We start from the raw sequence: 21324 nt of genomic DNA, 5'->3' as shown, positions 1-21324 counted from the left end.
TAGTATGTAGTATGAGGAGTAGGTGTAATTTTATCTTGTTTCTTATGGCTGCCCTTTTGCCTAATGTCATTTACTTAAAGTCCATCTTTTCACATGTATTTGAGGTGCTGCCTTCATTATGACTAAATTTACATACATTGACTTCTGGGTTTGTGTCTGTGTGCATGCATGTGTTCCCATGGTTGATCTATTCATACGACAATATCATAGGTTTTAAAAGCTTTTGTATTTTTGAAGTAACTTTGGACTTATGAAGAGTTGGAAAAATAGGGGCGCCTGGGTGGCACAGCGGTTAAGTGTCTGCCTTCGGCTCAGGGCGTGATCCCGGCGTTATGGGATCGAGCCCCACATCAGGCTCCTCTGCTGGGAGCCTGCTTCTTCCTCTCCCACTCCTCCTGTTTGTGTTCCCTCTCTCGCTGGCTGTCTCTATCTCTGTCGAATAAATAAATAAAATCTTTAAAAAAAAAAAAAAGAGTTGGAAAAATAGAACCGTAAGTTCCTGTATACCCTTCACTCAGCTTCCCCGCTTCCCTTAATGTTGACATCTTACATATCCACAGTACAAGTATCAGGCTGAAGGAATTAATGTGTTGGTACAATGCAGTTAACTGTGCGCTGTTTTATTTATAAAGTGTTGGTACAGGGTGTGCGTAGTACGTGCTCCATATGTAGTAGGTCTAGTCCTTCTTTCATATTCGCCTTTTTGGCTTGTTTTCCCAAATGTCTAGCTGCAGAAGACAAAATGAAAACAAATCTTACATAGCATATTTATTGGGAGTGCGTAAGATTTATAAATTAAGTTGGGGGGAAATGACATCTACATGGTACTGAATCTTTATATGCATGAGTAAAGTATATTTATCGTTTTCCTCATATATGTTTTGGACTCTTTGTTCAGTTTATGCCTAAGTATTTTATACTTCTAAAAATTATAAATAGGACCTTTCCTTCCATTTCATCTTCTATCTGATTTCTCTTCGCACATGAAGGAAAGATTTCTATATATTTTGGACTTCACTAAATTACTCAATTATCATATTATAGTAATATTTAGTTAATTCTTTGGGATAGTCTAGATATATAATTAGGTCATCTGCCAATAGTATTCCTTTCTAACTTCATTCTTTAATTGTGCGGGCTAGTATAATGAGTAATAGTGGTAAAAATGGGCTTCTCCTCACTTTAGGAATAGATCTACTGTTTCCACATTAAGTGTGGTGCTGGCCTTCCAGCTGATATGGATCATATTAAAGAAGAGCCCTTTGACATTCAGCATTCTCAACAAGAGTGGGCATCAATTTTGTAGATCATCTTTGGCATAATCATAGTTTGTGTTTTTTTCTGTGTAGATTTTGGATTTTCTATCTCAGGGTTAATTTTGATAAATTACATTTTCTAGAAAAATATTTAAGTTTTCAAATATATTTGCCTATAGTTGAACAAAGTAGCCTTATGATTCTTTTGCTTTCTTCTCTTTCTGTTGGTATTTTTCTCTTATTGCAAGCTAAAAGTGCTAGCAAGTATGTATTTTTAATCCATCAAAACAAAACAATAAAAACAGTTCCACTAATTAAAAAAAAAAAAAAAGTGGGGGCGCCTGGGTGGCACAGCGGTTAAGTGTCTGCCTTCTGCTCAGGGCGTGATCCCGGCGTTATGAGATCGAGCCCCACATCAGGCTCCTCTGCTATGAGCCTGCTTCTCCCTCTCCCACTCCCCCTGCTTGTGTTCCCTCTCTTGCTGGCTGTCTCTATCTCTGTCGAATAAATAAATAAAATCTTAAAAAAAAAATAAAAATAAAAAAATTTAAAAAAAGTGATCCCAAACTTCTTAACATTATTAATAATAACAATAACTCCAAATTTAATTCTAATTGAATATCCTCTTGCCAGTCTGAAACCTTTTTTCCTACTTGCATTAATTTCTTAGGATACTTGTAAGTTTGTTTTTCAGTGAACATTTGAATAGAAGTCTAAATAAGAGTCCTTTGCTTTCTTCTCCCCTACCCTACTCTTCTGGGGTGAGGGTCTCTTTAATGGGCATCTTGACACTACAGAAAAACAAATTGGGATGTTTGCATACACTGATTAAAGTGAAAGATTCAGAGGTTTTTCCCCATTTCATGAGATAAATTTTGATTTTTTTTAACATTGAGTGACTTGCAGTTAAGGTGCATTTCGTATGAAATTCTAATGATTGCATAAAAGGTATTCTAATGTAAATTTATGATTTCTCGAATTTTGCATAAAGCAGTTTTGATTTAGGGAACAGTGATTGCAACATCTTAAAAGGATACAAGGAAGTATTACTCCATGAAACATCTTTTTCCCATCGAATTATATGAAATACCCTGCTTTCTAGAGCAGAAATTACTTTAATGCTTGTGATCCTGGAGGCCGTGGCAGGGAAGATGTTGGAATGTTTTAATTGTCCATTTGAAGGGTTGGATTTTTCCCCTTCAATAAAGAGCACTTCATCTATGCTCATTTTGCCTATCTGGCTCTTTCTGTGATTGTGTAAGGTTATAACCTCCATATCTTTAACATACCTGTGTATCCCTGTCTCTTTCTCTGTGTTACTGCCTTTTATATTGTTTTATTATCTTAGTGCAAAATTGCCTGTTAAAGTTTTATTTGAAGTAAATAATTTCAGGGCTTGCAATATTAAATTCTGTCAGATCCCCACATCTGTTACATAGTTTTTAATGTGCTATATATTTTCAGACCTGCTTGTTAATGGGATGACATAAAGCAGATAAATGATCATACCTATGAATTTCTCCTTCATTTTTGAGATGTCTCTGTCCTTTTCAAGTAACTAAATTACTTCTTTACCTCTTGTCCCTTGGTCAGGGGGCAGAAACTTGTAACAATAGGTTGACATTAGATCTTACTAAGGAAGATATGTTACATGTGTATTTTTATAGCATAACATATTTACATAGCACTTTTCAGCCTGCCTTTTCTTCCTTAATTCTAATAGTATCCCTGTAAATAATATTTGTGCAGGTAGTAGATAACCATTTTACCAATGGCGAAATGAATTAAAATGAAGGGGCAAAGTAAACCATGACCAACCCTGAAATTAAGACCTGTGTTTCCAAATACAAATCTAGTTCTCATTGTTTTCAATCATAAAGACTTTTATGAGTGATTGCCCACCTCCCAGGACTTACTTTCCTCCTGAGATGACAGTGGGTTGCATCAGATTTACCATTAACTCTTTGGAGAAGTAGCTAGACCTGAGTCCTTTGATTTCCCTTGTTAAAGGTCTTCCAGTCGCTAAGCTCCAGTACTGTCGTGACTAGCCAGTCTTAAACCTGTCTGCCTTACTTTGTGTAGTGGATTTTATTACAGAAGCATTTTCTTACATCAAGATCTTTAAGTATTGTTTATAAAGAAACTTTTGTAATGGTTTTTAGCTGTAAAAGAATTAAGATAGGCAGAATTTTATTTATTCCAAATTGAGTTTGGGATTAAACTAAAAAGAGAATCTGGGTCTTCTGAACTTGGTTAGTCTTAATCTAACTCCTAGCATTCTCTAATTCATGCTAAGGACCTCTTACTACCTGGCTGTCTTCTCTCTTTTCTCCCCTCTTCTTTCACAGTGATATAATTAATTGCCAGACTCTGCCTTACTTCTCTTTGACAATTCTGCTTGGAAACTCATCCATTTTCTTTTAAGTGTCTTTTGGCCTCAGTCTGAGCATGGTGGGTCCCAAGACCACATACGCTATAGCATGGCCTATTATATTCATCTTTTTGAATAAATGTAATAGAACTTTATATTAGTAATTCTTACTTATCATCTTCCTATCAAAAAGATGGAAGTCTCAAGCTAATGCTCTCCTTTGTATCCATTTTGTTAAATGGCTGCTTTTTTAATGAGTCCTTCTTAGAAGGTCAGAACTACTCCAGCATGGATTATATTTAAGGCTAGCCTTCTCTCCAAGTGATGGAGTGTAATACCCAATCTCAATTCATTCTGGCTTTAAAATTATGTAACTCTTGAACAAAATCCATAAATAATATTACCAATATGAACTTCTTATCAATTATTACATTTTATTACATAAATTTTACCATAAGACCAGTTAAAGTATCTTTAAAAACTTGAAAAAAACCTGACAGAAATCTCATCCACCTGTGAGAAGGCAAATGTAGTCAAGCACTACTGAGGTTTTCTTCTATTTTACTTCTCCTTGTCTTCAGCTAAGACTCTCGTGTTTCATCCTCTTAGAAAGAAATGCTGCTTGAACAATATTGTTATTAAATGTCTCCAGAGTTTTGTTTCTTTATCCCTTTCTTTATAAACAAGCAGCCACAATATTTTTAGTAGTGAATTTCAAAATGCTTTTTAACCTTATAGGTCCAAGGGTAGCCAAGGATGGCTGCAGCTTCATATGATCAGTTGTTAAAGCAAGTTGAGGCACTGAAGATGGAGAACTCAAATCTTCGACAAGAGCTAGAAGATAATTCCAATCATCTTACAAAACTGGAAACTGAGGCATCTAATATGAAGGTATCAAGACTGTGACTTTTAATTGTAGTTTATCCATTTTTACTCAGTATCCCTCCTGTAAAGTTGGGTTTAGATACTTCAGTTACTTAAGAGTGTATTTTAAGTTCAGCAGCAATATGTATACTCTTTCTTGCAAAGTTAGCATGTATATTTTGAACAAAATGTGTCAAATTAATCCAGTGAATCATAGAAAGAAAATAATTGTAAAAATTCAATGGCTAGTTAACTTGTTCTTAGTTATTTTTAAGCTTAAAAATAAGAGACCAACTTTAGTATCACTATACTGAGGCTGGGTGTTCTGCATAATTCATAGAAACTAGTTTCAAACTTTAGAATATATCTTAGTTATTAAATATGGTCTTCTTCCCCAACTCTCCCAGATCTTGTCTCCACTTAAGTGCAGCAAATGATAAATGGTCAAGAAAAACAGAATGCCCTCCTGGGAACAGTCCAGAACTGAAAGTCAGTACCTGGTCCTATTCCTTGTTTTGCCATAAGCCGAGCTTCATTACCTCTAGGTACCGTTCTGGACTTAAGGTGCCTTATTTGGAAAACACTAGCATCACACTAGCCTAGATGATTTCCATGGCTCCTTCAAGTCCTGAAATTGGTTTGCCAAACAGCATTGAAAAGTTGTGATAACCTCCAAGAAAACTTACACTAAGTGTGCGCTGGGGAAGATATGTTCTAATTTCAGAATAATTGAGCTTAAAATTTTAGCTGTTTTAATTTCCAGTTACTTAGGCAGATTCCCTTCTCACTGAACTTAATAACTTTATAGATTTGGAGATCCTGTTAACCTCTTTCTCTCAAAACTTCTTCCCTCTTTGTGTTGTTTCTGCCCCTTGGCTGTTTAGCATCTGGGTGCCTGATGCTGTTCTTCCTGTCTGTTCACTGCTCTCATTGCTTATTCATTGCGTATTTTCTTCTCGTTCTTATTCTATGCATTTTTGAGGTCTCCCTTATTCTTCAAGCTTCTGTACATCACTGAACTATTTTTGCTCCCCTTTTACTCCTTATTGTCAATATCATAACAGTTCAACCTTTTACTCATACGTACTAGTCTATCTGTCCTTAAATCTTTTCTACTCTAATTCCGTGTTTCTGTGTTTAAAAACTGTCCTCAGTGAGGACAAATCTCCAAGATACCTACCTCCAGTCCTTTCGGAAATAAGGTAGACTTTAAGAAAACATGTTTTCTCATACCAAACTGCAGGTGACCTTAAAAATAGCCAAATCAGTTATCTAATACTGAAAAAGAATAGTTTGCTATTTTAACACTGATCAACACAGTATATCTAAACTTATTGTACATGGCGTGTGGTTTTAGAAGTTAAAGATACAAAATGTAAAGTTCCCAACAGGACTACTCTTCCATCTACTTTGGGAGGTGTACTTTGAAAGAATTCCTCTTGGCAGGCCTATCTGGATGTTTTATAGTGCACAGTTTTGAGATCCCTTGTAAGTTTTGCTTAACTACTTGAGCAAATTCAAAATTTATTTTTGGGATGCATTTTAACCTACCTTTAGACCCATCTCCATGCTGAATAGGAATGTCTTGGAGTAAAAATACAAGTCAGACCCTTAAATTTCTATAGTGGAATATCAGGTTGACCACTTATCCCTGTGGTGTGTCATACTGTACGTCATGAATACTGGCACTTAAGATAGGTCTGAATTCAACCATGAATGGATAATTACTCAGCAAGTGCTTCTGCAGACATCTTTGCAAAGCCAGCCACTTATTTCTTGAGGATTGGGCATATGGTAGCATAGCAGTTACAACCTTGTAATGAAATTATTTATGTGTCTCTCCTTTAGAGGATTTAAGCTGTTCAAGAGCAGGAACCATGACCATTTGTTTTGTCTTAGAATATTGATTTGTGAAGAGACACTTGGAAACATTGGCACTTCCCACATTGGATTCAAGTTAATCCAAAACAATGGTTATTTACCCAAAATCACTTATTATTGTTTGGAATACATTATATAATCTTGAATCCTGTTTCCTGCTCATTAACCTGTTTACCCCAAAGAAAGGCAAGGTGGGTCCCCTTCAACTAGGTAATTTAAGGATTTCTGAAATTTATGCAGTAGTACCATCTAGTGGCAAAAAAGAATACTGTTTTGCTGTTGATTACAAGGCATTGATACAAATAAAGTATAAAAATATTTTGTGTGTGACAGGGAATATGTGTACAACAGTTAGGGAAATGTGAACCCTGACTGTGTATTTGAATATTAAGGAAATGTTAATTTCTGGGTACAATGATGGCATTGCAGTTGTGGTTAGAAAGAATCCCTGTTTAAATGTATATCTGACTTATTTATAGGAGAAGTAATATGATGTCTGAGATTTATTTTGCAAATGAATTTGAGTCAGGGAAGGGAATAGAGGAAGTGGGCATAGATATAGATGAAATAAGATCATGAATTGATCATTACTGAGGTGGGATGTGAGGACACATGGGAGATTGCTATAATATTCTCTATACTTATGTTTATGTTTGACGTTTTCTGTAGTAAAATAAAACAGATTTCTTGGTATTTAGATGACCTGAAATTAGATAAATGCAGAAATTGTAGCTAAATTTAAAATAAATTACATACTGTACTTTTTATTCGGGGGCTAGAATTCAACTTGATTTACTTTAAAATGCTGAGCATAGCAACAAGATAAATATGGTCATGTAGAGATGTTAAGCATTTAAACTGAGAGATGTCATGGTATTAAAAAAATTACCTGTAGGTAAATTATTAATGAACCCTTTATGTCTTTGTTGTATTTTGACAGAATGAAGTTTTATAAATTGTGTAACTGCGAAGTCATGTACATGTAGAATATCTTATTTCCAGAACGTAAGAAGAAATTAGAAATAAAGACTCAGATTGACACAATTCATGATTTATTTTGAAGATTTAATTATCAAATATACTTGTATTTGAAATGAAAAGAATCTAAAACTGATGTAATGACAAAATCAGAAGTGGATCAAGTAGCAGCATCCCTGAAATGACACAGTTGCTCATTGATAAATACCTTCTTTTCACTCATATCACCACAGAACATTTCATTTAATATTTCTAAACTCTTAAAATATTTTAAGAAATAATGTGTGGTTATATAATAATATAACTAATTTTTTAAATCCAAATTTCCAGGATTTATAAATACAAGTGAATATTCTCTCCCTCAAAATTACATATCAATTTTAAAAGCTGCCATTTCTCAAAGCATTTTTTAAAATATTTTATTTGGAATTACTTTGCAGTTGTGTCGCATTTTTTTAAAAAAACTCTTTGAAATTAAGGACTGCTTCATTTAGATTGTGTGCAGTACTCAGCCCCAAGCAGTCATTCCTACTGCAACAACTAAAAACTACTGGATAAAATACAAAAATCATACTTTAAAAGACCTTGGAGAACAGAACTGTGGAGTCATCAAGGACTGTGTTAACTAAAATTCATGAGGAAAGAGCCCTTTGTAGAATAACTGACATTGCTGGTGATTTTCTTCCCCAGGGATGTTTGTTAATTCTGAGCACAGGCTGCCGTTCATTACTGGCACAAGCAGGATTCCACTGGAGGAAAGGAAACTGTTGCAGGTCTTGACAAACATGTGGCCAGATATGAAGTATTGACATTTAGAGGCGCTCCAAATGCATGGGTAGTTTTAGTTTTCCCCATGGAACATTCGTTGAGTCTTGTGAAGGATGCTAGGGAGGGACTGGGAAAGCTAAATGTTACAAGGCAAAGTCCTGCTATGGGAAAGATACATTACTTTCACACAAGAGGTTTCCTTCTCAAGACATTTGCCATATTTTTAACTTTGTGGAGCAGGAAATTAAAGACCGAAGCCCATTACCTCCAAGGGACAGAATTTGGTAGGGCTAAGGAGTCAGGCACCACCTGAGAATAAGGCAAAGTGAAATATTCTATAATCGTGCAGTGCTTGAGAGACACAGACTCCCAAGAGGGAAGGGGCCTGTATTACACATAGCTGGCTTTCCTTTCAAGATAAATATCAGATTTGAGGGCTATATAGGGTAGTAGGCTAAGGGCTGAGGAGACAGAAACCTGTATTATTTTCAGTCTTAAATTTAGATGAAAGACACACAGAACTTGGCAAGTCAAATCAGATGTGAATTTTGCTTGAACTGCACCTGCATCCCATTTTTAGTTCCTATTTGGATGGAGGAGGTAAGACCCCAGTGGTGGAAAGGGGTAAACTCTAAAGGAAAATATGTCTTAAGTCTCTCTTGTTCTGTATACATAAGGATTGGCATACAGCTAGAAGTTCAAAGAAATGCAAGAAACAGGAAAATGAGTGATCATTAAGAGAACAAATAGTTAATAGAAGCAAATCCAAAGGTGATCTAAATATTGGAATTAACAAAAATTTAACATAATTATTATAAATGTCTTTTTAAAAAAGATATGAATAAAATGGATGAAAATTCAGAAAATTTAGACAAAGAATTGTAATCTATAATAGTCTAAAACTGAAAAATAGTTGTATTAATAACTTATTAGATGAGCTTGTAAACACAGAATTAATAAACTAGTGAGAAGATCAAGTTAGCCAACATGTAAAAAAGTTTATAGACAGTATCCAACCGAAGCACAGAAAAATAAAAAATGGGAATAAGAACAGTGTGGGGGCACCTGAATGGCTTAGTTAGTTAAGGGTCTGACTCTTGGTCATGGCCTCAGGGTCACGAGATTGAGCTTTGCACTCGGTGGGAAGTCCGCTTGGGATTCTCCCTCTCCCTCTGCCCCTCCCCCCGCACGTGTATGCGTGTGTGCACGCACATGCACACTGTCTCTAAAATAAATATCTTTTTAAAAAAACTATGTAAGAGTTATGAAGGACACAGGCAAATAGATACAGGAAGAAAAGAGCAAAAGTAATATTTAAAGAGATAGTGGCTGAGAATTAGTGTTAAGTTACAAAGTTATTAAGACAGCATGATGATAGACTATTTGACTAGCAGAAATAGAGTGGAGAAAAGTAGCTGCACATTTGTGGTTACTTGATTTATGACCAAGGCATCCCTGCATTTCAGTGGGGAAGTGGTGGTCTTTTCAATAAGTGGTACAGGGGCAATTAAATATTTGCATAAAGAAAAAGAAAAAAGGGAGCTCTGAGTCCTACCTCATATATATGCAAAAATTAATTCAAGATGGATTATAGATGTGTGAAAGACAAAATAGTGGCTTCCAGAAGGAAACATAGAAAACAGCTTCATGTTTTTAGAGTAGGCAAAAATTTCTTCAACAGAATGACAAAGCGCTAAGCATAAAAGAAAAAATTGATACATTAAAACCAAGATCTTTTGTAATGCTTTAATTTTTTTTTAATTTTTTAATTTTTTAAAGATTGTATTTATTTATTTGACAGAGAGACAGCCAGCGAGAGAGGGAACACAAGCAGGGGGAGTGGGAGAGGAAGAAGCAGGCTCCCAGCGGAGGAGCCTGATGCAGGGCTCGATCCCAGGACCCCGGGATCGCGCCCTGAGCCGAAGGCAGATGCTTAACGACTGAGCCACCAGGTGCCCCTAAACCTTATATTTCAATAATTTTATTTGCCTTTATGGTTACAACTTTTATCAATAGATTTCTAACAATATGTACAGAAACTTTTTTAAAAAAACTTATTACAAGTTGTTCATATTTAATATTTTTTAAAATTAGGAAATACGGACAAATAAAAAGATATCAAAATCACCCATCAAAAATTTTTTTATTCTTTTTTAAAAATTTATTTATTTGTTTGTTTGTTTATCAGAGAGAGAGAGCACAAGAAGGGGGAGAGACAGGCAGAGGGAGAAGCAGACTCCCTACTGCGTGGGGAGCCCGACGTGTGACTTGATCCCAGGACCCTGGGATCATGACCTGAGCCGAAGGCAGACGCCTAACTGAGCCACTCAGGTGTCCCCCAAATTTTTTTTATTCTTTTTTAAATCGGAGGTAACCTTTGACAGTGTATATGTTTTTCTCTCTGCACATTCTGTGCAGCCATGCATTTAATGGGATTATATTTCGCAGCATGCTATTTAAGAATTTAACACGTCATGATCTTTTCACATCATCAAATATTTTGTGACACTGTAGTTGCATGGCATTCCATTGTATGGCTAATGCTGTAAGTTTGGTTTTTATTGTTGGATGTCCAAGTTTACATGGCCTTTTAATTTGGTTTTGATGTTATTTTAATTTTTTTGTTCATTATTTTTAGTTTTGAAAAATTAGGTGTATGTCCTATGACATCCCAAGGATTTCTTTTTGTTGTTTTTGAACTTCTACATCTTTGTACCTTTTCTAAAAACAGTATTTTTTGTAATACCCATTGCTGAAAAATTACAAAACAAAAAAAAACAAGCCAAAAAAAATTGCTTGTAACCCCACCTTTTTAGAATACCACTGTTAACATCTTGATGATTGTTTTCAGCATCAACATCACCTGGGAACTTGTTGAAAATGAAGTTTTAGCCTCCATCCCAGACTTACTGAATGAGCAGTATATGTCGTAACTAGCCCTTCAGGTGATTCTGATCCATACTGAAGTTTCAGACCCACCGCTGTAGACTTTGGAGAAGAATCTTGTATGAAGACCTGATCAGAGCTATGCTTTAAAAGGCTTACTCTAAAAAAATAATAATAATAAGTAAAATAAAATAAAGGCTTACTCTGAACACAAAAGTCCTGTGCAAGGTAGGACCATATAAGATATTATTTTAGTAGTTTGGAAGGGTTAATAACCAGGATAATGACAGTAAGAATAGAAAAGAGATGGTTCTAAGAGAAATACTAGAGGTTGAATACAGAATTTGAGAACTGGCTGGTGATATGAAGGAGTTGATGCTAAGTGGGGAAGAAAAGGCTATTTACATTTAACTGACAGGATACAAGGCAAAGAACAAATTGTAGTGGCACAAAATGATAGTTCTGGACATTTACATAGGAAGTACATATCATCCAGATGTAAAACATTTGTCAGTCAAATTGGGAAAGTGAATCTGAAGTTTACAAGTGAGGTTAGGAGTAGTGACATACAACTTGAAGTTACCTGTGGAAGGGTAATTGTCGAATTGCAAGGCTGGGGAGTACAAGAAATAGGGATAAGATTAAAGGATCATTGAAGGACTACAAGTAGTAGCAGTGGATGGATGGGAGGAGAATTGGGATCCTGAAAAACACAGATAGCCTAGAATGACAGTTCTCAAGCTTTATGGAAGCAAGGGTGTCCTGAACTTTACAGTAGACATTGTAGAGTACTTTACATCCATTCAAAGATGGCATTCCTGCACAAATTTGTTTCCTGTCCCTCAGATACGATACATTTCAGCCATAATAATCTGAACATGAATATCAGTCACCTCCACGTTCCTAAATCTATTTATCGAAGGCTTTCAACCTCCAACGTGCTCTGTTATTTGAAGGTGAGATCTTAAAGACCACAGGCTATTTCTTGTTAACATAGGCATTCTTTTTTTAATGCCGGTCATGTCACCATCAAGGCAAACCAGTAAAGTTGTCTTTGCTGCATTCACTCACTTTTTCCTTTTCAGTCTGCTTACGGATCATTTTTCATTTTGGAGAATACTGCCCATAGTTAGAAGGTCATAAATGTTCAAGAACATCGTCTTGCATTTGGAAACCTAATTGGCCAACAAGGACTTTGCTGGAAAATTGAATGCCCCAGAATATGAAAGATATAAATTATTATTAAGGAACATCCAGAAAAACTGGTGGAAAATGACAGTTTCCAACATCCTTTGAGGAAAATTTATCAAGAGAAGGATTTAGATGGGCAGGAAAAGAATGGCATCAAAAGTCAGGAGGCAGTGAGCATACAGGTCTTTCAATACCTGCTGAATGTAAATCGGTATGCTAGTAGTATGTACTTAAACATGGTGTGTGACAGGTTGAATATGTGTTAGGGTGTTAAGTAAAACAGCATATTGTAATTGTTAATTTGGTTTTTTTTCATGGTCATGTTGGTGCAAGCTTCAGAGACATGGATTCTAAACCCATAACTGGCTTTTACAGTTTGGATAGGGCTTTGAGTCTTGATTGACTCATGAACAATGAGAATAATTCACCTTGTTGTATGTTTTAAATTTAAGGATAATGTATCTTATGGAGACTCCCCATAATCTCCCTTATCACGAAATATCACTGTTGTTGTTGGGATATAGTATATTATTCGTAATTAATAATAGATAATATATGTAAAGTGCTTTACAGGTTAAGATATATTTTTAGATTGATCTGAAACTTTTTTCCCCAGCACACCTAAATGCCAAGAAACTTAGAATCATGTCTTCAAGAAGTTATTTAGAATTTTGTCATGGTGCTATATGGTGTTCTTTTTTGCAGGAAGTACTTAAACAGCTACAAGGAAGTATTGAAGATGAAGCTATGGCTTCTTCTGGACAGATTGATTTATTAGAGCGTCTCAAAGGTAGATTTTTTTTAAAGTGTTCTAAAATAATGTTTTAAGCTTCAGTTGTCAACTTTAGGCGTGTACATCCAAACACAGGTTCTCTTGATTTGAGTGTTGCTTTCAGTTTTCTTGGTATAACAGCCTTATCTATTAGGATTTAGTTGTTAAAATGCAGATATGTAAAATGTGTATTTACTTGTCATTCCTTCAGTTAAACATTTAACTGGCTTTAAATCAACTACCTTAGATTCCTTATTTGATGATTTTCAGCTCTTTTTAAAACTCACTGCTATTCTGCCAGTCACTATATAGGCCTTTAGTATGCTATATGCCACAGACTGGACCCGTTGCCTTACTTGAAGTAATAGTGTCCTCTGTTCCGTCCAGGATAGAATTGCTTTATTTTTTCAGATATATAAGCTGATTGTATGCAGTTTTTAGTAGAATTTTGAAAAAATAACTTTCTCATTTTGTTGCTTAAAAATTCAAATATCAGGGGCGCCTGGGTGGCACAGCGGTTAAGCGTCTGCCTTTGGCTCAGGGTGTGATCCTGACGTTGTGGGATCGAGCCCCACATCAGGCTCCTCTGCTGGGAGCCTGCTTCTTCCTCTCCCACTCCCCCTGCTTGTGTTCCCTCTCTCGCTGGCTGTCTCTCTCTCTGTCGAATGAATAAATAAATCTTTAAAAAAAAAATTCAAATATCAAAACAGGGAAAGTGCTTGATTATTATCATTGAACCTAGACTAAGAAATTACCTTTGGGTCCTAAAATATATTATTATTTAGCAGGAATCTGAGGAAAGATATTTTGTCTGATTTTCCTTTAATATACTCCTTTTCCCCCGACTCAAGCTACTTTAGAGGGAAAGTTTAGTCATTCTCTTCCTAAATAATTATTTATTCAATCATGTGTATTTGTGGCTTCCTCTGTTAGAAATTTAGAGTTGATTGAACACTTTTTAAAATGATTTGATGTTTGCATATATTGCAGTTTTACCTGGAACCAGGAGTCAGTGAATATCTTACAGCATTAGCATTTGTGATAAGGATTCTCTGTTCCCTGCATAAATTTGCTGCTCTGTAGCTGCCATAATTTAGTACTTCTGCAGACTTCATGTAATATATATGATGTATATTAAATTATATTATAAAATAAATGGGTTCAGATTTGAGGACTAAAATATGAACCTCGTATTTTATTTTTAAGACAATATAATTGCCTTAGCAATATTTTAGACCACTTAAAACAACTGTTACATAAAAACTTGTCTCTCTTTCATTTAGAACTTAACTTAGATAGCAGTAATTTCCCTGGAGTGAAACTACGGTCAAAAATGTCCCTCCGTTCTTACGGAAGCCGTGAAGGATCTGTATCTAGTCGTTCAGGAGAGTGCAGTCCTGTTCCTATGGGTTCATTTCCAAGAAGAGGGTTTGTAAACGGAAGCAGAGAAAACACCGGTTATTTAGAAGAACTTGAGAAAGAGAGGTAACTTTTTTCCATTAAGTTGTAAACTTGTATACTCCAGTGTTTACTATTATTTTGTCATTTTGTAACACAAAGTAGGAATTAGGAAGCATGTGTGGCAGATGGTCAGTAACACTTGAGAGGGTATTTTGCATTTATTTATTCAAAGATAGTATGTTACTGATCTTATATACTTATATTAAATACTTATATTAAATCTAAAAATGTAAAGAGGCAATATTAAATATGAAAATGTAGAGGAGACAGTTCTTGGGATTGTAAGAGACTCGTACTTTGTTACTTAAGTACTTCAAATGCCCTGTATGTTGAGTAAGCATATGTATCAACATTACATATTATCTCTGGAACCTTGGTCATGTCATTAAATTTTGTGTCTTTTTCTCCTGTAAAATAGGTATATGGTTCTACCTTGCACAGTTGTAAAAAGTGGTTATTAGTGTAAAAATGTCCAGCATATCTAAGTAAAAGGCAAAAGACCTTTTACTGCTTTCTCTCTGGTTTTAGGTGTGTTCGTCTGTAAAAATAGGGTAATCTTCTGGACCAGAAGTAGTGTTAAGCTTTCTTTTATCTTGAGTTTACATGAGTCTCTGTGTTATACCTTGAACCAGGACTATTTCTGTCTGACGGTATAGGAAACACTATCGTGAATAGTAAGAAGCTAACTGGGTTCCACAGTCTTCCATTTCTTGTCCTCTTTGAGCTCTATGAAGAGACAAAGGACATGTGAGCATACCCCCTTTCCTGGGAACTTGCTTTGATTTATGTGGATAAAGTCCCAAGTCTATTAGCAGAGAGAGAGAGAGAAGAGAGTATCTGTGTGTGTAGTTCTGATATGTCTTGGGCCCTCTTGGTTTTCACTGTGTTGGAGGGAGGTAAATTGAGTCCTTGCATATATGACGGAATCATTACTCTGCTGTCATGCTCAGTTGATCCTTTAGATAGGTCTAGGCTCAAGCTCATTTTCTTTCTTCATTATCAATGTCTTTGATGAGAAATTTATTACTGGTCTGATTCTCATTCCTTTGAAGGTCATTTCTCTTCTTTAGAAGCCTTTAGAATGCCTCAGTATATGAGTTTTCTTCATTCATCGTGCTGGGTACTCACTGTGCCCTTTTAATCTGGAAATTTATTTTCTTCAGCTTTTGAAAATTCTCTTATTTCTTTGATGATTTTCTCCCCTGTTTTTTCTATTCCTTCTTTCCCTCTCTTAAGTCATAGATATACACTCTGTCTCTTTTTTTCTTGTTTTCTGTATTGCCCAAGATAAATGCTAGAAAGTAGTCAAGCCAGGGTTCAAACCCAGCTACACAGCTCTATAACCTCTTTGAACCTCAGTTTTCCAGTCTGAAGAGTGAGCTTCAGGATGTAGTGAAGATTAAATTAGATTAAAAAAAAATACTTACCACTATGTCTAGTACTTAGAACATTCAGTAAATACACGCTATTATCATTTTAGCTATTTGCTCATTTAACAGATATTTATTAAATGCCTCGTGCATATGTGCCCTGCTCTTTCAGGTCACCCTGAGTTAGCTGGAGGACTAAGATGACACAAAACTTACATTTTAAGGAAGACTGTAAACAATCACTAAAAAAGTCTAAACCCTAAAGACCTACCTGCCTCGGGGTCTAGACCTGTTTTCAGTTGCGAGCCTTAAGCACTGTGGTCAGCCACTATCATTTAACCACTTGTTTACATTTTGGCTCAAAACACTGTAACCTTGGCTTCCCCAGAGCGTTTTACCATAGTTCCACCTTAAACTTGACAATAACAGCTTGTCCCTATTCTCCGTAGCCTCCCCATCCCTCTGCAGCCACCACTAACATTGGCCTATCAATTTAAGCACTTATAACACCCAGCTCTTACTTAATGAGCCTATTTATTGGAGAATAATCAGAGGAAATAGGAGCATCACCATTTGTTCCCCATCTAAGTCCTGGTAGGTCCTGCAGGTTCTAACCAGAGAGCACTGAAAAATAGAGCTCATCTTTATGCCAGCTTGTGAAAGGGGATTAGGCTTTCTGCAGTGTTTTCTCCTGCTTCTCTTGTCAGAAATGGGAGGGAGGAGGCAGCTTCTCATTGGTCTGCACTCCCCTCCATGGTTGCTACATCATACGCAGGTGCTTACTGTCTTCCCATGGGTACCCTCACTGCTGAAGTTGCCACAACAGAAATGAAGGCTCACTTCTTATTTTTCTGAATGTTTCTCAGTAAAGGGAGGGGAATTTTAGCACAATATAACCTTCCACATACTCACATGCATGCATATTTTGCAAAACAATATAATCAAACAATTTATTAGAGTGAGGGTCATCTCTGTAAATGAGCAAATTCCAGAAGCGATAACAGAAAATATCCACAAATTTGACTACAAAAAAATCAAAATTTTCTACATGACAGAAACATTATAAACAAAATTAAAAGACAAGTGGTAAACAGAGAAAATATGTTTACAACCTGTATAACTAACAAAGTACAGTCATTCTTAATATAGATGAGGTCCTATAAGTAAAAAAAAGTTATAGGCAAGGAAACACAAATGGTTTTTAAACTTGAAAAAAATGCTTCACCTTACCTAAAAGAAATCAAATTAAAACCATATGATATAGGGGCTCCTGGGTGGCATAGCGGTTAAGCGTCTGCCTTCGGCTCAGGGCGTGATCCCGGCGATCTGGGATCGAGTCCCACATCAGGCTCTTCTGCTATGAGCCTGCTTCTTCCTCTCCCGCTCCCCCTGCTTGTGTTCCCTCTCTCGCTGGCTGTCTCTATCTCTGTAGAATAAATAAATAAAATCTTTAAAAATAAAAAAAACATATGATATACTGTTTTAAAAAACTAGATAGCAAAAATAAAGTTTGATGCAACATTTATATCGGTGAAAGTGGTAGGGGCATACATCAGTACAATATCTAATAAGAGCAATAAGTTAAAAATGCACATACCCTAGGAATTTATCTTATATGCATGCTTGCACATTTGTGAAATGGGGTTATGTATAAGCATATTCAGTGCAGCATTGTTGATAATAGCAAAGGATTAGAAGGGCCCTAAATGCCCTCTAAAACGAAACTAGTTATAGTTATCCCATTATGGATTCATGCATACTATACAGCTAGCAAGAAATATGTAGGATCTTTTTATGTTCTGACACAGAATGATCTCTCAAGATAGATTTTTTAAGTGAGAAAAAAAATAGGACAATACATAGAGTAATATGCTACTCTTCGTGTTTAAAAGGTACATGTAAGTGTACACATAGATCTTTGCATTTTTAATAGAATCTCTCTGGAAATATACACAAGAAAATGGTAACAGGGGTCACTTTGGGAAAGAGACATGATAGGAAATCATAGACTTTTTGTACCTACTGAGTTTTATCCCATGAGCACCCTTATTTTGCATTTATGTTTAAAATGCTCAGATATAGAGTAACTTGAATATTATTGAGGACATTGATTGGGTTGTTGGGGGGTTACCTAGCAAATTCATCTTCAAATTCCAAGCTAAGAATAAGTTTGTCTCTCTCACAATAACTTCTCGTTACTACACAGTGACATTTTTTTTAAGTTTCTGCGACTAATCTTTTTTTTTTTTAATTCTAATATAGTTAACATATCGTGTTACTGTTAGTTTCAGGTATGCAATATGTAGTGATTCCCCAGTTCTGCATATTAGTCAGTGCTCATCACAACAGGTGTATTCTTAATCCCCTTCACCTATTCTACCCCTACTGGCCTTCCCTCTGGTAACCATCAGTTCATTCTCTACAGTCTGTTTTTTTTGTTTGTCTTTTTGTTTGTTTGTTTGTTGGGTTCCATAAAATCCATGTGAGTGAAATCATATGGTATTTGTCTTTTTCTGACTGATGTATTTCATTTAGCATTATATTCTCTAGATCCAGCCATGTTGTAGCAAAGGGCAAGATTTCATTCTTTTTATGGCTGAGTAATGTTCCATAGTGCATGTGTGTGTGTGTATTTGGGTATGCCTTTACATATATATATATATATATATATATATATAAAGAAGATGTGGGTATACATACATACATATCCGTTATTCTTTATCCTTTCATCTATTGATGGACACTTGGGTTGCTTCCATGGTTTAGCTATTGTAAATAATACTGCAGTGAACATAGGGGTGCATGTATCTTTTTGAATTAGTGTTTTCATATTCTTAATTTTTTGAGGAACCTCCATACTGTTTTCCACAGTGGCTGCTTCAGTTTGCATTCCCACCAGCGGTGCACAAGGATTCCTTTTTCTCCCCATCCCGGCCAACACTTGTTTCTTGCGTTTATGCCTTTAGCCATTCTGACAGATGTGAGGTGGTATCTTATTGTTGTTTTGATTTGCATTTCCCTGATGATGAGTGATGTTGAGCATCTTTTCATGTGTCTCTTGGGCATCTGGATGTCTTTTTTGGAGAAATGCACAGTGACAGAGTATTTGTTGTTATTTTGGCTGCTGAGAAGTTGAAAGCCACGTCTGTGTCCAGTGCAGAGGCTTCCTATACTCTGTGATTGTTTTTTGTGTTATTACTTCTTTTCTTTACTCCTCTATTATACTTTTTATTTTGATATTAATTTTGGGTGTTGTTATATCTACTTTTTTCTGTAAAAACCATCATCATATTCTCAGACTGCAAATAAAGTGAAGAAAGCCTTTGGTTGAAATGTAAATATTCTAGTAAGGATGTTGAGTATCTTATTTAGGTGAAAAAGTAAAAACTTTTTATTATTCAAATTTTAATGATTATAATATTCTGACTCCCACCTTCAAAAACCCAAAATAAATAAGTGTTCCACTTATTCATTATTAATACTTTAGTTTAAATAGAGAACTTGACAATTACAGCTGATAAGAATTACTGTTATGTACTCTATTAGCATTGTGTAAACTTACCTTTTTTTAAAAAACAGATCATTACTTCTTGCTGATCTTGACAAAGAAGAAAAGGAAAAAGACTGGTATTATGCTCAACTTCAGAATCTCACTAAAAGAATAGATAGTCTCCCTTTAACCGAAAATGTAAGTAACTTAGCATTATGACCTATTTTAGGCTTTAATAACTTTGATCTTTTAAAAGTATCTGTGTTACTCATTTAAAAAATTCAGGATAATTGCATTTTTACTTATTTGTAAACTGTAGTATGTTTTATCTAACTTTAAACTCAAATATATAATAATTAATGAATTTTTTGTTTAAGGTGATAAAACTACATTATGCCCAAGCAAATATTTATTTTAAGCCTCCAATTAAGAAAATATAGTAAGTTTGAATTCTGAAGGACTCAGGATTCAGACAAGCAACTGATTTTTTATTGTCTGTTGAATTACCAAACATACTCTGTAGAAATGTTTATTACCGTCTATCTTTTGAACCACATCACATGCCATATAGTTTTTCCAATAAAAGCGTCTTTGAAGATAATTTGAGTGCTATTCCCATTACTGTAAATGACAAAATCTTTTGTCAAGGATCTTAGGACTTTTTCAAGTACTAAAATGTGTTTGTTTTGCAAATATAACTATGTGAAAAAGAATTTAATCTTGTCAGCCTTTCCTTCCCCACCCAAACACTCGTGTCAGCGATTTTATTCATGGAGTGATATGTGTAAGAACATATCTGAATGTTCTGGAGTACATTAATAATTTTAAGCAAGATTGTATTTTAACTGTTGTCCATAAATATTTCTTACAATTTTTTTTAAAAGAAAAAAATAGGGTAATTAAAATATATTATCCTCTGTTAGCTTAGATTTTTCATTTTCTAATAGCACTTTTGAGAGAACATAATAAATGAAAAACAAAAGTAGAAAGAAGGAACATTTTCAAAACATGTACTTAGCCAGATTTCCTGAGTGGTCATTGTCTGGCAGAGCTAGAACCCGAAGCTTAGGTGCATAGTCTCCTAGAACAATCAGACAGGCTTTTGAGAGGAAGAGAAAGGATCCCTTTTCCTGGCAATGTCCTTGACGTCTTCCTGGGAGTTAAAGAGACCCAGATAGTGAAAGAACAGTTAATGAAGAGTTCTTGGCATACAAGGATTAGGAACTCGGGAAGGTTTGGTGGGATTTTTACTCTTAAATAAAAAAAAATACCTAAGCATAGTTTTGTTCATCATTCACATTGATAATTAGAATATACAAAATTTAAAGTCCAGTTGTCTGCATGCAATCAGGTTTAGGAAAGAGCTCAGATGTATGTGATAACTTGAGAGCAGTTGGTTAATATCTGCAACAAAGAGGAGTTGTCAAATAAATTGTTCCCGTATTTATTAAATAATCACATTTATTTAATAGGCTATATAAGACATTATAGACCATCTGGCAACATTGCCAAGTGTAGACTTCTTGTGTGTCATAAATATTTTTTAATTTCACAAATTTTGCATTTATATTGGGAAGAAAGTTAAGAACACTTCCCTCTAGAAATATTATCAAGATATTAGACATTACTTTTAAAACATCAGATCTGAACCACATTATTACAACATACTTTGTCATGTTCAACTTTTTTTTTGCAGGGGGTTTTGGGAAGTGAAGGATAAGTAAGTAAGTGGAGTTAAAGCTGGCTCATTGGTAATTAGAGATAGCGTACAGACTTTCATCTGTTGTAACCTATGATTTGGGTATACCTATAGAAATACATTCTCTGTGGAGTGTCATCTGCATTATTGCAAGGGAAGCGGGTGAGAGCTCCCCTGACTTAACTGACAGTGCAGTTGGAATCCGTGGACCCACAGAATGTTACTCTCAGTCAGACACATGTCTCACACAGCTGAGTATATACAGCATAAAAAATCTGTTGCACTTTCTAGTTTCCTTCATGGCCCATTATCATTTTATTTAATCAGACTTTTAGCT

The 21324-nt window shown here is 35.3% G+C and overlaps 1 protein-coding gene across 2 annotated transcripts in view; it reads left to right on the top strand.

Moving 5' to 3' along the window:
* The window catches only part of APC (APC regulator of WNT signaling pathway), a 125115-nt gene that overhangs the window by 43137 nt on the left and 60654 nt on the right, over positions 1 to 21324 (top strand). For both annotated transcript variants that reach the window (XM_040621974.1, XM_040621975.1), the window contains exons 2-4: positions 12901 to 12985; positions 14251 to 14452; positions 19378 to 19486. In XM_040621974.1, coding sequence (XP_040477908.1) covers positions 12901 to 12985; positions 14251 to 14452; positions 19378 to 19486 — 396 coding nt within the window. The remainder of the gene's footprint in view (positions 1 to 12900; positions 12986 to 14250; positions 14453 to 19377; positions 19487 to 21324) is intronic.

Source organism: Ursus maritimus, unplaced genomic scaffold, assembly GCF_017311325.1.
Source record: "Ursus maritimus isolate PB19 unplaced genomic scaffold, ASM1731132v1 scaffold_5, whole genome shotgun sequence".
Taxonomy (NCBI): domain Eukaryota; kingdom Metazoa; phylum Chordata; class Mammalia; order Carnivora; family Ursidae; genus Ursus; species Ursus maritimus.
The sequence above is the reverse complement of the archived record's forward strand: the minus strand, read 5'-3'. Positions and strand labels throughout refer to the sequence as shown.